Here is a 20,012-nt window from a genome sequence, read left to right as displayed (position 1 = left end):
TCAATATTCTTATGAAAGTATAATTACCATAAACATATGTTTTACTGCACCTTGGTGTCTATTGAATAAAGAATATGGAAGGTGTCTATTGTGATAATCTTCCCTGTGTATCCTCTTACAGCTAAATTCTCAGTGTTATGGCTAATTTGGAGGCCCATTTTATGAGCTAGAGTGGAAAGTGTAGTGTTTCAGGACAGACTTGGGTTTCAATCTCAGATTTGCTACTTCTTAGTTGGGTGACTTTAGGCAAGCTCTAACTCTGTGAAGCTCAGTTTCCTCATTTATAAGACAGCAGGGACAGATAATACCTATCTCATTAGCTGCTGTGAGATTGAAAGAAATAACATTTGTAAAGTTCTTGGCATAAAATGATCCAATAACTGTTATCTTTACCCTTTTTTCATTCCTCTAGCTCTACAGGATTTTCCCAGGGTCTTATTCCAATAACAACTTAGCTTTTGGGAGGGAAGAAACTTGATTCAGGTTTTTTTTCGAGTATTACCCAACTTACCCTTTTCATTGTATTTTGCAGCTCAATTCAACCTTCGAAAATTGGAACTACACTGTGTATGTGGTTAATATCAGGTAAATGACAGAATGAATTACTTGAGAAATAAAAAGTAGTGACTAGTACTATCCTGTATCTCTCTGATTCTACCTACAAACATGCACATGCATAAATATACACACATGTACCATATTCATGATCTTTTTAAAACTGCTCTGTATGATGTCAGTTCTTTGCACAAATTGTTTAATGTTGCAGCAGTGGTTTTTAACAAAATATTTTGATCCTGAACCCCAATCATTTTTTTTTAATTTAGCCTGTACTCCCAAAATATCTTTGTGACTTTACATAAATTGTATATGTGTGTGTATATATGTATTACTTAACCAATATATTATATATTACAATATATCACAAATTAAAAGAGGACAATTAAATATAAATAGAAGTTCTGGTAATTTCTTCTCACACCCCAGATCACCTATAGTACCCCCAGAGTTGCATGTACCCCAATTTTGAGATCACTTTTCTATAAGACATCTACAATGTGATTGCATACTAGCTTTTCAAAATTATCTTCACTGTTCTTCTATTTAAATACACTCCAAAATACCCAGTAAATAGTATCATCTACATGTGCTTCTCTGCACCTTGTTTTCACAGTGTTAAACTTTAATTAGCTTTCTGAAGTCTATTTCATGAACTCTAAGCATATATTCTGTGAATGCAAGAGATGTAATAACACATAGAACGGGATCAAATAGTCAAATGAGTTTAAGAAGTACATTATTAAACAAACAAGCAGATTTCTATATCTCAAAACATCTCAGACACTTTAGCATCCTAAAATGCACTGTGAATCTTAAAAAGAGAGCAAGGGCACACACAATTGTTGAGCTTATTTGACTGTGAAGCTAGTTAGTCTCACGTACTTGAAAGAATGAGAACGTCATCACATACATAACTTTGAAAATACTGGCTTAGAATGTGCATTCTGCCTCTCTCTTTCACCTCCTCAGATTTTGTTAAGGAATTGTGTAACAGATGAGGTTGATAATGAATACGTGTATTTTTATTTATAGTTTTCACCTGAGCACAGGAGAGGACAAGATTAAAGTCAAGAGAAGCATTGTGAATGATCAAAGGTAACACTGAGAAAATCTTACAGAAAGTATAACGCTTTTTCTCTTGCCTCTGCTTTGATTGTATGATAGAGAAATGAAAGCAATGACATAAAAGAGGAACATTTTAATTATTTTGCATATTTAGATTATGTCTAAATAATGCATACTTTTTTTTCTTGAAGTTAAAACCATAATATAGTAGACTGGATAAAAATGTACACCTGATGAAAAATAATTCAGAAATAGGATATTTAAAATAGATGTTATTAGTGTTAGTATTTCTGGTTTATTTATGATAATCCGTTACCTCTGATCTGAAATTTCAGAGAGAACTTCAAAGAAAAATAATATTTTCTTAGCTTTTTTAAAAGCAAGGTATGTATGTATGATAGCATCTAGTAATATGGGTAATAGCTGCCAAAATATTTTCTGTATTTTAAAGCCATCAGCTAATTTTCTGAAATCTCTATTTTAAATTTATAGCAAGATAATGACTAAAGCAGTCAGATAATTTAATAGACATGTTCACCATATATAATTAATTGACATATAAAAGCCAGCTGTTCAGAGTGTCATATAACAAAAAACAATCTAAAATCCTAAATGGAATAAATTTAGTTGTGTCCAGGGTACCATATTCTATCTCCATAAAATTAAAAAAAAAATTACTAGAAAAGCAAAAGTTCACATAAGTCTTGCTCAGTTACAATTGACTGAACTTAAATTATGGATTTATAACCTTAGTGATGGAATATACTTCTCTTCAGGTGATATATTCTTATTAGGAGAAGATTAAAATAAAATTCCATCTGAGAGTTGACCAGAGAGTTTTCTTCTTTTTTTTTTTTCCCTATTCAACATTAGGAAAAAAAAAGTCTTTAAAGTTATATTTGAAACTTATCATTCTTGTATATATTCAACAAACAAGATTGAGCCATCTGATTAGGAAAAATTGTTTTTATTTTCTAATGTTTTTTTTTTCTTTATAATCTGACGTATAATGTATTTTCATACTATATTCTTGATGATGACAGGACATTTCTCCTCTATTTAGCCAAAAAATTTCTTCTCCAACCCTTACTGCTAGATCACATTGAGCCTTGAATAATGGATCCATCAGCAATCAGGATCCCTTTTCTGGACACTGTGTAACCATTGAGGCAGCCCTGCTATAGAGTCTCACCAATGGGAGACGCTCTTCAAGAAGTCAGCATTGCCCTTTTTGGGTTACTTACTGTGATTCTTCTACTCCCTGACAATACTAAAATCAGTCAACCTTAGTAGAGGTCAGCACCTCAATAACTCATGCTTGAAAGACATTTAAATTCATAGATTCTGTTTCCTATCTGTCAGACCACTGGGTGACATCACAGAAAATTACAGGGAGAGCGAACTAAGACAATATATATAGGAAAATCAACACATTTAGCTTCTTGGTACAAACTCTTGACATTGTCTTCAACTTTATTTTTATAGTCTTCCACCCCCTCTTTCTGTCTACTTTCTAATGCTCTTGATGAACCTTTATAGTCTCTCTCAGTTTTTCTCAAAACCTTAGGCTACTAGTTTTACACACACTCTTGTTTCCAAATTTTCCTTTGAATTTGATTGTAACACAACACAGAACCATAGCTTCAGAGAATGCTGGCATACTCTGTCACCTAGACAGACAAGAAACCAAAGCCACAGAGACTGGTTTCTTCAAATAAAGAATGATAGATGGTAGCAACAGATAGAACTTGTCTTTTTAGAACTATAAAACAGTTTTAGTTTTCGGGATGAGAGAGGAACATAATCCAGATAAGACCTATGACAAAGCATGGTCATTCTTGAATTGCTGAATTTGGTATTCAGTGTCATCCACAATACATCATGCTAATTATATCCTCAATAGTCAAGAGAAGTAAAAGATCACAATCCTAACTGTAAATTCTCAGTAATTGGAGTGGCCAAGCTTATCTTCCAATGATAATTTAATCAAGACATACTTTTCTTTTTTTTATGGGCTTTGTTAAAAATCAAGTTATCACAGTTACCATTCACATCATGTTTATCTCGTCCTAAAATATGGCTTATATATGAACATTAAGCAATAGATCATTTTAGAGATAAATTGCCCTTCAAAGTGAATTATGAAGACAGTGTATTTTGTCTTTGGAATTAGCACAGACACTTAGGAAACAAATAGAGCTATTCTTTAATTTCTTCTAAACTTCAATAGTAAATATTTTACTTATTTTTTCTTTTCTTTTTAGCACCACAAATAAATTAATATTCTGACTTTTATTTTTACTGATACCCATAGAATTTCATAAATAGAATATGTCCTATCTCTCCACTGAGTAACGTAAAGTTATTTCAAAAACAACGCTACTGCTTTGTCTTTGGCATGTGGACAAACTGATGTTGATAGTATAATGCCTTAGTCATATTCATTTATCCTCAGAATGTGAAGAAAGAAGTTCTGTTGTAAATCCAGAGCTTTCACATGTAAAAGAATAATATTCTCCTCCACCTGATAAAAGAGTGTCATTTAATTTTATCTCAATGCTCAGTTAATTTTGATTTCGATTATTGACTATGACTGTGATTATGGTTCAACAGAAAATTATATCACTTCAAATCATAGGGCCAAAATTTGATGGGGCTTATTGGATACATTTCTGCTTCCAATAGAGGTATTATCTTATTAAAGACATCCAAGGTCAGGCAGTCTGTAAAGTTCTTCAGTAATATGCTGGCCCATCAGCAGGTATATTTTGAGTACTTACTTTATAACTTTTCACCATGCAAAGTACTTGCAAGTGTTTTATGTAGACAGAAAATCATTTATCACAATTCTGGAGAAATTGTAGCACATTTGTAAACGATAACAGTTTTAATAATTCGAAAGTCAAATGACAGTTCACCAGATTAGTTGAAATTTAATTTTTCTACCAAACTTTATTTTTGGCTATAAAGAAACAATGTAGAATTAATCACAAGTATGTCTTTTTCTGGCATGCATGCTATAAAATGTTGCTAAAAATGTTTCTCGAAAGAAATGAGGTGATATGATATGATGGAATCATCCGTGTAATATCCTATACAATCTGTATTGAGATAGTTTCAACATTATCATATATGCAGCAACAGAAATCTATAAGTGCTTTGGCATATTTTTGTAGTCTCATCACTTTACGATTATCCCTCTTACTATTATTTAAATGTTCCTTCCATTTTTCTACCAGAAATCCAACCAACCCAATGACAGTTTATCTACAATGTTTTCCTAGGTTGGCGGTTTGGGCCCTTCTAGTTTACAATGCTACTAACAATCTCAGTTTGGAAGGAGAAGTCATTCAGCAGAAGCTCTTGAAAAATAATGAGTCCCTGGATGAAGGATTGAAGCTATATACAGTGAATGTGAGGCCAGTGGGTAAGTGCCTTTAATTTTTTTTATTATAATATGTATTTTACATGACTGTATATTCAAGTTTAACTGAAACAACAACAAAACTATTTGTCCTATATGTGTTGTTTGCTTATTTAAAGCTATTTTCTTCTGATGAATTTTTTCTGAAATTCATCATTGTGGTGATATTGTAACAAATGGGCGACATGGTTAGCATAAAAGATACCTATGAATCTAAGGTAATGAAAGAGACAGAGGAGAGTTTATACTCTCTTTAGGGACATATTATGAAAATACCAAGAGTATGAACAAAATGCCAGGATAGCCTTGACCAGAATTGGCTTCAATTTTAGAGATAGAGTGTATATATGTGTATATGGGAACTCTAATGAGGTAAATCTTATAAAAGGCAATTTCTTATTATGAAACATTTTTTTCTTATGTTTTCTATCTCCATCAATGAATGATACCACTGTCTTTGCAGGAATAGGCCCCAAATCTGGGAGTTATCTGGGACCTAGATTCAGTTTTTATCTGAACGCCATTCACATTCTAAGCTCCAGTCACGTGGTATAGCTTATACTTCTCCAAACATGCTATGCTCTCTTATACCTCCTTTCTGTGTCTTTGCCCATGCTGCTCTTCTCTACTCTCACCAGCCACCTGCTCATCATCTACATGGTTTTAAAGGCAGCCCAGAGTCACCTCTTCTGTAAAGCCTTTCTCCTGTCATCATGTATAGATAGATGTCACTGTCTTTGAGCCACCACTTCATGCTGTCCAGATACCTAGAGCACTGCAGACATTAGAAAACCATAGTATTTAACTGGACTTGTTTGTGTTCTTATATATTTTTTCTTTAAACAGGAATTTCCTCTGGCTTGAGAACACATCTGATTTTTCTTTAACTTCCCATCTTTTACCAGGACCTAGTACATTCTCTAGCACTTAAATACTTAAAAAAATAATGAGGCTTGATGGGAATATTTTAGAAAAGCTAATGATCAAAAATATGGACAAAAAGTAAAGTTATTGTTCTAATGTTATTCTATGATTGTACCTATATACTGTTAGGTACATTAGTGGAGATCAAAGGAAAAGAAAGCTTTAATACTTTTCCTTAAATTCATGCAGGAGGTTGAAGTAGGGGAAGCAGGTATATTCCTCAGCCTCTAAAAGCGAGAGTATGACTGAGGCCAGAATCACAGTGTAATGAAGAAGCAGGCATTTTCACTTCTACAAGGAACCACTCATCTCTAGTGTGTCAACATACACAGAGAGAACTCACAGTAATGGAAGAATGCAAATCATCATCATCATCATCATCATCATCATCATCATCATCAACAGTTTCTGAGCACACTTGGGAAAACTCTTGCTCATTAACAGGAAGGGCTTCTTGGGGGTGGGGAGAGTATAGCTGTTAGCCTTTTACGCCTCAGAGTCTCCACAAAGAAGTAACTTGATAAATGGTAATGCGTATATGACAAAGTAGCCCTGTGAGGACCAACACTTTCTCTATCCTCAGAGGCTGAGGAACCCAGAACAACTCTCTCCACATACTTAGCTGTTAATTTATACCACTTAATTTATATCCTACACTCTATTGTTTTTCTGCAAGTGGTTCTATGAAGAAAAGTTTCTACCAATTGAAAAAAAAAAAAAAAGCCAAAGCCTGGTAATTTTATGGCTCAGGATATAGATGGAAAAGTCATTTAAATGTTCGAAAAGTGGTGACTGCAATACTTGTTCTCAGTAGTCTGGTATAACTTGCTATTTTTCAGTACCGAAATAGAAGATTTTTTGTTGTTGTTGATATATTGCTTTTATTTTGATATTTTTTTAAGTGGTCAAATGTGAATTCTTTATGACATGACACTTACCCAGTGAGTTCTCGAGCAACAGGTGGGGTTTGAGGATGAAGGCGTGTGTGCAAGATGGTGGTGATGTCTCATAGGTGTCTGCTTGCCATTCTCCCAGAAAACTTTCAGGCAGAAGATGCTTTAAGAACAACTGGAAATTTTTCCCTAAAATATGCTTGCAATTCAGTGACATCACCGTGAAGGCACTCCTTTGAAAAATGACCAACAGAGAATTTACGTTTTGAATTTTTCAGGACTGTCTTGATTTTATACAGTGTGTATTTTTTTAATAAAACTTCATTTTACTTATTTTATCTGCTAATGATTTCATTAGAATTATAATGTATTTTTCATGTTTATACTTGCGTGTTTTTATTTGGTGGTTTTGCAATTTTGTCTCTGAAATGTATTAAATGTTTATTTTTCATAACTTCTAAATTTTTACAAATTCTGAACATAAAAAACCTAATATTTTAGTATTACATAAAATAAATACCTAATTACCGGCATTGTTGTTTCGTTCTCATCTTATACCTCTAACTTTATAGGTTAATATTTCTCATGTTAGTTTTTGCTTTCAAATAGGTTTTTGTCCTAGCGACGAGGATCCCAAAGGCTATCGCTGGCCAGCCATTTTACCTTCTGAATATAAGCTGCATTGTCCAGGGAAGTCCGATGTTTATGCTTCACGGATATGGTAATACTTTTGTTGACTCTTGCCAGCAAATGCTACGTCACCTACCTCTCCAGGGTTGCACATGCTACACTGCAGTTCCCAGGCATTGTATAATATTTAGAAAGAAGGGCAGGAATCTATGTGTGTGCCTAAATCATATACTCCATGAGGGTTGAAGATGAGGCAGGTAGGGTACCAATGAAAACATTTTTACTCCAACACACATGCTAATTCAGCCTTCTCCAAACAAAGATGGAGAAATTTGGAAACCAGAGGGTGGCTTTAGAGCAAAGCACCTTGTACATGGATGAGCCAAGCAAGCTCACCGACTTTGAATATGTATCTGAAATTTCAAGATTTTTAAACTATTTGGAGTAGCTATTGTTGCAAGGGGAAAAGGCAGAAGAAGAGGGACTAAAGACAGGATCTGGGGTACGGCAGTCTGCTAATCCTGTTCTTCTCCCTTCTCCCTACCTCCAGTTAGAATTTTGTTGGTGGAGGAATGCAGAAACTGAAACTGCCCATGTAGAAATATTTTGAACTTGCTGTTATGTTTGATACATGGTGGGGAGGGAACATGGGAGGGAGGGACTATAGAGACTCACTAACTTGAGTGTGAAACGTGGCTCTGCCTCTTCCTGGCTGAGAGAACTTGGAAAATTCCTTGACTTGTCTTAGTCTATTTCCTCATATATAAAATGTGGACTGTGACCTGTGAAATCAACATCAGATTTTATTTGGAAAGTTCTTCAAGCAATATTTGACCTATGTTACCAAATATGCCTTTAACCTTAGTAACCTGGTGTATCGTATCCTAAGGTAGGCTATAGTCCCTTGCTAGTAATTTGTTTCCATGATTCATGCATCTGATTTATTCCAATAAGAATTTTTAATTTAAGTTTAATTTTAATGTATTACAGTTTTATTTTCAAATGAAACCTACCTAGATATCAAGGCAAATTGTAAAACTTTTCATTAACTAATTTTGTCAGTTATAATGTCATTTATGCCAAATACTCTAATTACTTTTTTTCTCTCATAGTTATCGTAGTCCAACCAACACAACGGTAGCCTACTGGGGACCTCCTGATATCTCCAATTGTTTAAGTAAGTGAACGATTTTTCTTTGGTGTCATTTCAATTTTTCAAAGACAAATTGAAATGACATCATACTTCATGGTTTTCATCCTCTTCAGACATATTCTTCTGCTGTATAATACTATCATAATATTAAAAGCTAGGCAAATAATTGTTTTACTTGCTTAAGGTAAAAACTACTGTTTTTCCTCATTCTACCTCTCTGTTGTATTCATTCTGAAGGAAATCAAAATTAAAACTGTTAGGGAAGACAAAAGTAATATATAAATCGACATTTACATTAATGTTTTATAGTTTTGTATTGTTTTTAAACTGCAAATGTATACTTATTTAATGATTGTGGGTGCATTTCTCTTAGAATTATATGTGAATATTGGTCCCTCTGTTATTTACCTAAGTTGCTTAAAAAGCACAATTTGTATATTACTAAAGAGAGAAGTTAGTCTCTGTATGTAAAGAAATATTTTTGTTCTGTGAAGATTGTGAATAGGGGTTACACACAGAAAAACTAATTTGCTCCTTCAGCTTTGAAGCTGAATATCATACTATGTTTAGGATCCTGGAAATGCTCAAAAAAAAACAGGTAAAACTTTGTATGTTGTTTCTTTTGCCTTTTTTTAGGGGAGGCTGCCAATCAGATTTTAAATTTAACTGGAGATGGGCAAAACTTGAATTCAGACAATATTATCAGCATTGTAGAACAGGTCAAAAGAATTGTGAATAAAGAAGAAAATATCGATATAACTCTTGGCTCAACTTTAATGAATATATTTTCTAATATCTTAACCAGTCCAGACAGTGATTTGCTTGCGTCTTCTTCTGAGTAAGTATTTATTTTCTTCTGGAGAGTAAAATTTGTTGGATGCATGTATAGTTATATAATTTCTTACATATGTGAATACTTGTTCCCCGGAATTTGCAATTTAAATCTCTGAAAGATTCATTGATATTTCCCAAGATTATTCACAAACGGAACTTCAAATTCTTTTTTTTTTTGGAGATTTTTAATTTATAAAATGATTGAGATTGGCTTTTGGCGAGATATTAAATAGTCCCAGAAAAGCATAATCAGTATTTAATTATTATCTGAAAAATATTAACTGGGGTTAATTCAAAAGATGAACAGACTATCGCAAATGTGAATTTATGACAGTTTTTTTTTTTTTTTTTTTGGAAGGAGACACTTAGAAAACATTCAGTTCATATCTTTTAGAAAAGCATAATCAGTATTTAATTATTATCTGAAAAATATTAACTGGGGTTAATTCAAAAGATGAACAGACTATCGCCAATGTGAATTTATGACAGTTTTTTTTTTTTTTTGCTTGGAAGGAGACACTTAGAAAACATTCAGTTCATATCTTTTAGACATAACTTAGTCACTGTAAGTCACTGTCCTGTGAACTGTGACATAGAATTGCCACAGCTGTCTACGGCCAGGCCACCCTGAACAAACCCAATCCTGTCTGATCTCAGAAGCTAAGCCGGGTTGGACCTGGTTAGTACTTTGATGGGAAACTACCTAGGAAGACGGGTGCTGTAGGTGTAAAAAATAAAAAATAAAGGATTGTAAGCTGACCAGGTCCTTGCAATCTGTGAGGTCAACTAAGGATTGCCTTGCCTTAAAAAAAAAAAAAAAAATTGCCACAGCTATGTGATTGTTGTACTTCTGAAATGAAAATGACTAGTGCAGGGAAAAAATGTGCCTATTTTTATACAATGCAGTTTATGTCCAGTTATGTTATTTGATGTATTAAGATATTTAACTTTTTCTGTTTCCTTCCTTTCAAACAAATTTCTTTGATGAATATTTTATATTTGTTAAAACAAATTATTATGTGGGTAATTTATCTTATCTACATAATAATCAGACTTTTTTTTACAGTGTCTTACAGTTCAAAAAATAATTTTACTACATTATTTTCTTTGATTTACTCAGTTATGAAGTAGGAAGAGTGTTTTTCATATGAAGAAAGAAAAGCTAAGATATGTGAGAAACAGAGTGTTTAGTATGATTTAATTGTTGATTTTCCTTAAAAAATATATTTTTCTTGAGGATGCATTTATCACCATGATTCTGTGCATTAACTGCTATTATTGTGGCTTGGTGTGATTTTGTATTTATGTTAAGATCAGACAATTTAAACACAATTTTATTTGGTTTGTATTTTGTCTTGCAGTAAATCCTATGTGTTTACCTAAAATGTGTTACTTAATGGTGGTATTATTTGTCATTTCTTTAGTGCTTTAAAAACAATCGATGAATTGGCCTTTAAGATAGACCTAAATAGCACATCACGTGTGAATATTACAACTCGGAATTTGGCTCTCGGAGTGTCATCCCTATCTCCAGGGACTAATGAAATTTTAAATTTTAGCATCAGTCTTCCGAACAGTAATGAATCATATTTTCAGGTAATGAGCCAGTGGTTTCTTTAACTTTGATTTATTCAACAGATAAAACTTTCCGATCACCCTCCAGTTGCTCAAGGAGATATTGGTCCAAGGCGTGGCAGGCAGGTCCAAATGCTGACCAGGGTCAGTGGTAGTGTAGCCGTAAGGTGTGTGGGCACATGGAGGAGGTAAACTTTCAGAGCCTCGGTGATAGGGGTGGGCAGCTTACCTTCTCAAGAGATGTTAGTAGAACTAAGTATTAAAGCATGAGTGGGGGCCACCCTGTTGGGAGTGGGGGTCGGGGATAAGTTCAGTCAGAAGAAAGAGCTTTATTGAGGGCTCAAAAGTGGGAAGAAGGATGCTGTATTCTCTTTGCCAGTGGTTCTTCCAGGTGTGTGTTATAATCACACACGTGGAGAACTGGTCAAAACAGATTGTGGGATCTCATTCCCAGAGATTCTAGTTTAATGGGTACAAGCGGATCTCCAAAATTTGCAGTTTTCAGTTCCCAGGTGTGGCTGATACTGCTGGTCTGAGGATTGTATTTTGAGAACCAGTGATATAGAGGGCTGGGAAGGGCAGGTGATGGAGAGGCTGGACAGGAAAGCTGGGGCCACATGAATGGAGAGCCTCTTTGACCTGCTCAGGCGACACTTCAGCAAATAATTTTCAAGTTCCTACTGTATACTCGATAGTGTTGACCACATAGGCCAATAAAATGATTGAAACATCGTCCTTGACATGGGAGAACACACAAGTGGCATGTAATACTTAACTGTGGAGATAAACCAAGAAAAAATATTTTAAAATCTGAATGTAAGAAAGAACTTTATTCTCCTCTTAAGGGATAATTCTGTTTGTCATTTTAATGTGAAAACTCAGTCAGCCTCAGTCTCATTTAAAGTATTTGCAGGAAAACACTCTCTGGCCTGATCTGTGGGTTCAGAAAAAATGACATCGCAGAGTGTTCAGAAAACTTCAGCTGCTCTATGTGGAGATACTCACTTTTAGTGATCAAAAAGATTAACTCTACTCATTTTTTTTGGTAGTTATTTTTCACTGCATGTTTTGAGAAAAGCTCAAAATCTATAAAGTGTAAATCCAGTTCTCATCCTTGAAAATGTTAACTGATCTGTACATTTCTCAGTTGCCTTCGTTAAAATTGGTTTTGCCACATTAGCAAGACTCGGTGAGATCCATGCCTTTGTCCGTAGGGGATTCACCAGGAGAGCAGTGACTGTGGTAGAGGTACAGGGAAGCCTGTCCTAGCCAAGATGATAACTGCAGTTGTTCTCCTGCCTTACTCAGCATGTGCAGTAAAGTTATTATTGTAATTTAATCGTGATTGCTCGACCAATATATCTCTGTGTGACAGATGGACTTTGATAATGGACAAGTGGATGCATTGGCTTCTGTAATTTTGCCTCCAAACTTACTTGAGAATTTAAGTGAAGAATATTCTGCATTAGTTAAAAGAGCACAGTTTACTTTCTTCAATAAAACTGGACTTTTCCAGGTAAGTGTTCATTAACTTATTATTTTTCAGTTGCAAATTGAGTGTCTGCTCAAAAGAAAAATAAAAGTTCAGATTCCTTGAAAATAATAAAAGTAGAAAAATTCACCTGTATTTTTAAAAATTAAAATTTTAACTTTGTTCGAATATTTTATTTCAGATAATTACATGCTTATGAACAGATGTGTTCATTAAAATATTTTTAATAAATCAGATATTAGATGAAGACTTGCATGATACAATTAGAAATGGAATGTGTAGAGAACTTACTATTTATCATTCCTTTTGTTAAATATTTATGCTCTCCAGCAATTTAGACTTTCAGAGTTAAAGAAATTGTGCACCAAAGAAAAGGTTTTGTTTTGTTTTGTTTTGTTTTGTTTTGTTTTGTTTTAATTCAGCAGGAAGGACTGTTTACATAATGAGCAGCATTCTTGGCTTTAATCAGTTTTCCCATTAGTATTTCAAATGACCTTTGGCCTTCACGCATTCCCAGAGTAGGGTGGCATTGTGCTCAGCACATATTATCATTTTTATTGGCATCATTTCTAGATACTAGGAAATCCACTGCCAGCAAACGCCGGTGACCTCTGGTTGCCTTTGAAAGTACAACCCAGTCTAGAGCAGTTTTATTCAGCCTTTTAAAAAAAAAAGTTATCTACTAAATTGAAGATACCAGTGTATATTAAACAATGAGATGTATGTAAGAGAAAGTGGCAAGTCTCAAGGAAATAGACTACGGGTTTCTAATGGATCTGCCCTGTATGCCACGTGTGGAGGAATGGCAAAGTCAGCCACAGGTGGTAAAGGGAATACTGTGGAATCATTTACAGTAATTAATTCCAAAACTTTAAAGTTTCATCAACAAATGTATTAAGAGTGAGCTATATAAAATTTTTGAGTAGATTAAGAATATAATTACATGTTGTACTCTGAAGATTTAATAGCCATGGACATACAAAACTGCATTTGTCAAAAGTATTTGAGGCTTACAGTCCTGTTACCTTTAAAAACAATACAAAAAATGCAATGGGTGTCACAAAATGTGAATGGAGGGACAGATGGTGGGGCAGAGGGTCTATTTAAAGGAGAGATTGAGCCCAGTGGGAGGGGTTTGCAACAACTCTTAGAGTTGCAAGAATTTGTCATTGTTTTATTTTGAGTCTTATCTTCATCACACCATCTTTTCCTTCTCTTCTGGCATTTCCCAATCAATGTTGTTATTAGGAAACATATGTTTGGTTTTTAAAGTAAATTTATAGCAGAGAGAAACAAATTTAAGGGTTCTGTGGTTCTCCCCACATAGTGAACAAAGTATGAGTTGGTTTTTTTTTTTTTAAGAAAAGGCTGAATATCCCCAAGCCATAACTGACTTTATTGAGAGTGACCACACCAAAGTAATAAAAAGCTATATTCCAGATGCTGAGATTGGTTTGGCATTTAAAAATCCTGCAATTATTCTGAAACAACTAAGTTTATAAGCTGCAATAAAGAAATTCAGGAGGTTTGACAAGAAACACAAGGGCCAGAAGAAGGGCTGTCTCACTGGAGAGACAGTCCATTGGTCCCAGTCATTTTGTACACAGATTCACTAATTTGGTTTCTTGACAACCCTCTCTCTGAAGTGGAAGCTACAGATGCCGGCAAGTATACAATCAGGGAAGGTAAAAGTTCCGCATGGGGCTTTAATCCAGTAGAGTTACAGTTAGTTTAAATTAGTAAACACATCAGGCTGTTGGCAAGATGTGAAAGATGAATTATTTTTGATTTTTCACACCATATTTTCTTCATACTTCTCTAAAGGAAAACAACTTCATCTATTTTCTAGAGTAGGGAAGTGATCTAATTGTTTCACAGCTTTTTATGAGTTTATATTATTTATGGGTTTGCATTGTTTCAGATGTTAACTGGCTGGCATCAGTCACAGCAATCAAGAATGAAGTTTTATGAACATTGCCTTGCTGCATTGGCTCATAATGTCCTCTCAATGTATTTATTATAATAAGGGAAATAGAAAAGCTGTTTCAGGAAAGCCAGCAATTTGAGCTTATAAACAGGATGTTCTATAATTGAAGATCTTAAGTGTAAAAAGTGCTGACAGTTTGCTTATTTTGGAGCAGCAAAATAAAATAAAAGTGTGTACTTCTGACTAATACACATGTTTTTAAAGGATGCAGAAACCAAGAAAGGCACCTTAGTGAGTTATGTGATGGCCTGCAGTATTGGAAACATAACTATCCAGGATCTGAGGGATCCAGTTCGAATTAAAATCAAACATACAAGAAACCAGGTAAGAAAATCCTACAAATAGCAGTGGAGCAGAGGCAGAGTATTTCAGAGCAACATGGGATCATTTTTTCCCCATGAAAAGAAGTAACTGGCACTTTTTCTAAGGGGGACAGTTTTCCCAAAAGAGGACAACAGCTCGTCAGGTAGTACTGTAATGCCATGGTAAATGGTGACAACCAGAGAAAATTAGTCTTATTCGGAATTCAATAATCAGGAGAATGGGAGTGAAGAAAAAGGCCACTATTTCTAAGAAATGACATATATTACTTGAGATAAATTAGGTGCAGATGCAGTTGTATAATCCTGCCATGAAAAGTTTTTTGTTTTGTTTTAACATCGGAGATCATTGCTACTGGGAAAGCAGAAGGCAAACAGGTCGACTTATTTTTTGAGAGGTTAGCAGTTGTCTGAGATCTTGGCACATGTTCATTTTTGATTGCTTAATTACCCTTGCTCTCATTTGTTTATTTGATAAAAATTATACGGGGGTTTGTATTGTTCCAGGTGACCCAGGCACAGATTTTTCTCCTTTTTATAGAGGATCCCAGTCACGATTCCACTGTTTATTAGGCAGGCAGGAAGGCAGGCGGGAAGTGAGCTGCTTGATAAGGACTAAGGCTTGAAAGTTAAGTCATCTGAGAACTAGCTCTGCTTTGTCACGGAACCCTCTGACCTCCATGTTTTACCCTTTGAACTCCTTTGTTTCAGATCCTTCATCCATACATAATTTTTTTTTTTTTATTGTGATAAAATATACATAACATAGTTTACTATTTTAACTATTTTTAAGGGCACGATTCAGTCACATAAGTAATACACATTGTTCTGCAGCCATCACCACGTCCATCTCCAGAACAGTTTCATATTCTTCAACTGGAGCTATGTTCCCATTGAACGATGACTCCCCATCTCCCCCTCCTCCACACCCTGGCATTCTACTCTCTGTCTCTTTGAATTTAACTACTCTAGGTACTTCATTTAAGTGGAATCATACAGTATTTGTCCTTTCGTGACTGGCTCATTTCACTTCACATAACATTTTCCAGAGTCATCCATATTATAGCATGTATCAGAACCTCTCCTCTTCTTGAGGCTGGATAATATTCCATTGCATAATACATATATCCCACGTTCTGTTTGTCCATCCATCCATCGATGGACACTTTGATTGCTTCCACCTTTTGGCTATTGTGAATAATGCTGCTGTGAACATGGATATGCAAATATCTATTTGAGTCCTTTCTTTCAATTCTTTTGGGCTTATACCTAGACATAAAGGAGAATTTTAAAGATGAAGTAGGGTTATAGTATAAAGAGCTTTCTTAAATGCTATAGCATTTTGCGATAGGACATATATAGTAACCTTTAGATAAATGGGTAACACAGTTCCTCATGAGGTTATAGTTAGTTTTCACTCCAGCTCTTTGTGAGAGGAAACCTCTCTAGACTGCCTGCCATTCTTCAGTCATGTTGGCATGACTAATGCGGACCTACTTCTTTGTGAAAACCTTAGCATATTACTCTTTTCTCCTATTCAAATCATATGATTTTCTATTTATTCCAAATGCAATTTCACATGTTTATTCTTATGTTAATATAGGCAGTGCCTCATCCCATCTGTGCCTTCTGGGATCTGAACAATAACGGTACGTTTTAAAATATTGGCTGTCTTAATAACAACGGAATTTTAAACATTGTACATTTTTAAACATTGTGCAATTTTAAACATTTTCCCTTAATTCTACCCTAGACCAGAGTGAGCCACAATATAAAGATGATGGCAACTGAGCTGCAAATTTTAGTTTGAGGAGCTTAGGAAGTAAATTCTAAAAAAAAAAGTTGCTGTAACTTTTTATTTGTTGCAAGAGGAAATAGGCAGGCCAGACTTTTTTTTAAATCAAACAACCTCTTTGATTTCAGTTATTTATTAAATAGAGTATGCATTTTTATTGCCATTTTAGATTAATGTCAGTGTACACTTGATCTCATCCTTCTGGGACACTTTGGAGGATATTATTTGATATTCACTAAGCATATAATTAAAAATCCAGCTTGCAGATTTCAGATTATGGGATGAAGCACACTGAAGGACTGTAGATACAAGGATGGTTATAATGGATATATATTACTTGAAAGAAATGAATTGCCTCTAAAATGACATTTGACAATCAAGAGAGAAAGGCAGAATGAAGAGGTTGATCACAAGGTATAATGTACGAAAATCTCTTCAGAGCCTCTCGTAAGGGTCACCTTCCCTTGGGATTGATTCCCCAATAGGATAATCATCAACAAATAAAATCAGTGCCAGTGCAGGATAACGCTTCTTGGTCGAAATGTAGTCTGAAGATATCCAAACCTCTTTGTGATACTCTTTATCACAGCTGGAAAGATTTTTGTTGTTGTTGTTCAGTTTTCAGTTACATAGTTTTGAAAAGTTCCTGATTTACTAGATACATAGTTTAAAATATTACCTTTAAGTCTTAAAATATGCTTTAAATATATGAGTTGCTCCACACCATACCATAAAAGTCAGAACAGGGATATTAAAGGCATTTATCATAAGTTGTCACCATGTGTGACTGCTGTGCACATAATAGCATATTCCAAGAGAGACTTTCTTTGTTCTCATGTCTTCACAAAAATATACTCACCCAAGGGGAAAAGATGTGTTGATCTCCAGAGACTTCATTAGTATATAATGCATTCGAAAAGAGATATTCTTTTTATGGGGGGTTATTTTATAATTTATTAAAAATTAAACTTGAACCAAACTTTTGCAGAACCCCTGAGACACTTCAATGGATCACAGTTGAAAATCACCTACTAGATAATCTCTAGCTGCCCACCCATCACTAACATTCTGTGATTCCAGGGATCTAAAGTATTCTAACTATTGGCAGTTTTACAGATAAACTATAAGGCAGAAAAGATTGAGGCGTATTTCTCTAACGAAGATGTCATCCACTATAGAGAAGGAATGACCTGCTGTTATTTTCATACTGTTTGTTGACTTCCTCCCGCAGAAGGTTCTGGATTTTGGAACACATCAGGATGTGTTGCACAAAGAGATTCGGATGCAAGCGAGACGGTCTGCCTGTGCTACCATCTCACACACTTTGGAGTTCTGATGGTAGGGGAGGATTTCTAAACTCATTTTGAAATGATAGAATTTTGGAAGGCATACTTTTATTTGTGAGTCAGCCTTTTTTAGCTTATGTATTTGGGGAATTATTTCCAGATAATTTTCATCTGTGCCCTGAATCTTGATTCTTAATGAAGAATATAATTAGCAGAGATTATATATAAAAATGTGCAAAAGTAATTATAGAAAAGAACTCTACTTTTTTTCCATAGCATTAACCGTGATGATAAATAATCTTAGAAACCAAAAACTGACCGGGAGACCATTAAATTAAGAGAGAAACAGAGTCAGGGAGACAGAGAGAGGGAGGGTAAGAGAGAAAAGTTAAAGAGGAAGAAAATGTTGGGTTTTACTAACATGGAAGGGAACTGTGAAAAGTTTGATCAAAAATGTTCTTTCTTGTAATATTTTATCACTCAATATATATGAATGTTACTTTGTACCAGGCACTGTGCTAGGTGAGCAAGCTGTGACCCAAAATAACCGCTATCCTCCTTCTGGAGATCACAGCCTGATAGGACAGACCAGTGACAAGGGTCACATGGAGTCTTTAAGCCTGCAAGAGGGATGAGGGGTGTGACATTTCTCTCACTATTAGGCCTTCATATCATTCTTTCCTTCCTTCTTTCCAATGGCCTTGTTTTAATCTCATTAGCCAGCCTTTCCATGGTTCTAAACAAAAATTAGATTGTATTGACATATTTTTTTCATCCCACCAAATTTTTAAGCGTTTCCCTACGTCCAATGACTTACTTGAATTCACCCAGAGATTCATAGCTTTACCTTATACCTGATACACTTGTGCTTTTGCAGACACTTTGCTGGTGCCCAGTGCCCCACTTCAGATCATAGCAGAGCCATTGTCTCTATATAGTTTCCATAAAAGGATCAAACCATATTTTGCTTTTTTAGTTGGAAATGCGAGTAATGTGTGCTCAGGCAATAAAACTATTCGAATTCAAATCAGAGACATCAGGTTATGTTTATCCCTTTTCTTAAATCTTACACCCACTTCCTGTGGGACTGGGAGGAAGCAGTGAAAACTGTGGAATGTAGTATTTGGCTCATGAATCTATTTGGCCTATGTAAATGGCCATTGTCCTATGGCGACCCAACAAAGTTGTAATTTTCCTGATAGTCCAATACATAAATGCTCTGCGGAAGAAGAACAAGCCATTTAAAAAGACGACAGTCATAGAAAGTAGCTTTTTAGCTTTCTCAAAATATAAATATTTTTTTCTTTACCGCTAGAGAATGGAAACAATTAAACTGTGGCATGTTTTCGCTAAGTGATTAAAAGAAAAATTTCTCAGTTTTCTTTCATGCTCTTTTTCAGAAAACACTTATTTTGCATGATTATTCACTCAGGTATATAACCTTTCGCTTAATGGATTTAACTATTTTAGCCGTGTTTGAGTATGTATGTGTATGCTTGAGCATGATTCTGTGTGTTGTAAGTCTACTATCAGTTAAATGGATAAGAGTAACACATGCACTATTCAGAGATGATTTATATGTAACAAAAGTTTGGCTTCCCATTACTTTGAATGGTCAGTTTCTTCATATACTGTTTAAGTATATGAGTTTGTAAATATATATTACTTTTTCTGTTGCCATCTGATTAAATAACTAGTTTTACATGTATTTGGACATATACACTTTTTTTTTTAAAATTTTTAGTGCTATCTCTCCGTTTTCCATGCTGGCTGCTTTTGTGGGATTATAAACAGCTGGATGAAAACTTTTCCAGAATTTATCTTCTGGCAATGTGCCCATATCCTTTCAGCTTTTCCAGACCACTAAAACTTTATTAAGTCTTTCTTGATTTACAAACTTTATATTCACTTGTATGAGATAGTCCCAGAATCTACATTGCCCTGTGACACATGCACCATATGAGATGTCTAAAAAATATACCTCAGACCCATAATTGTATCTTCTAATACACAAATGTATGAAGAATTTAATATCCCCGCTACGTTTCTTTGTAGTAAGACTGATTTTTGTATTTT

The 20,012-nt window shown here is 34.7% G+C and overlaps 1 protein-coding gene across 1 annotated transcript in view; it reads left to right on the top strand.

Moving 5' to 3' along the window:
• ADGRG6 (adhesion G protein-coupled receptor G6) overlaps positions 1-20,012 on the top strand; it is a 141,841-nt gene that overhangs the window by 86,766 nt on the left and 35,063 nt on the right. The window contains exons 8-18 of the mRNA XM_011356229.2: positions 533-585; positions 1,591-1,653; positions 4,908-5,050; positions 7,474-7,585; positions 8,607-8,671; positions 9,284-9,485; positions 10,906-11,077; positions 12,432-12,572; positions 14,740-14,859; positions 16,459-16,504; positions 17,882-17,988. Coding sequence (XP_011354531.1) covers positions 533-585; positions 1,591-1,653; positions 4,908-5,050; positions 7,474-7,585; positions 8,607-8,671; positions 9,284-9,485; positions 10,906-11,077; positions 12,432-12,572; positions 14,740-14,859; positions 16,459-16,504; positions 17,882-17,988 — 1,224 coding nt within the window. The remainder of the gene's footprint in view (positions 1-532; positions 586-1,590; positions 1,654-4,907; positions 5,051-7,473; positions 7,586-8,606; positions 8,672-9,283; positions 9,486-10,905; positions 11,078-12,431; positions 12,573-14,739; positions 14,860-16,458; positions 16,505-17,881; positions 17,989-20,012) is intronic.

Source organism: Pteropus vampyrus, unplaced genomic scaffold, assembly GCF_000151845.1.
Source record: "Pteropus vampyrus isolate Shadow unplaced genomic scaffold, Pvam_2.0 Scaffold24, whole genome shotgun sequence".
Taxonomy (NCBI): Eukaryota; Metazoa; Chordata; class Mammalia; order Chiroptera; family Pteropodidae; genus Pteropus; species Pteropus vampyrus.
Note: the sequence above shows the minus strand (reverse complement) of the source record. Positions and strands in the feature narration are given on the sequence as shown.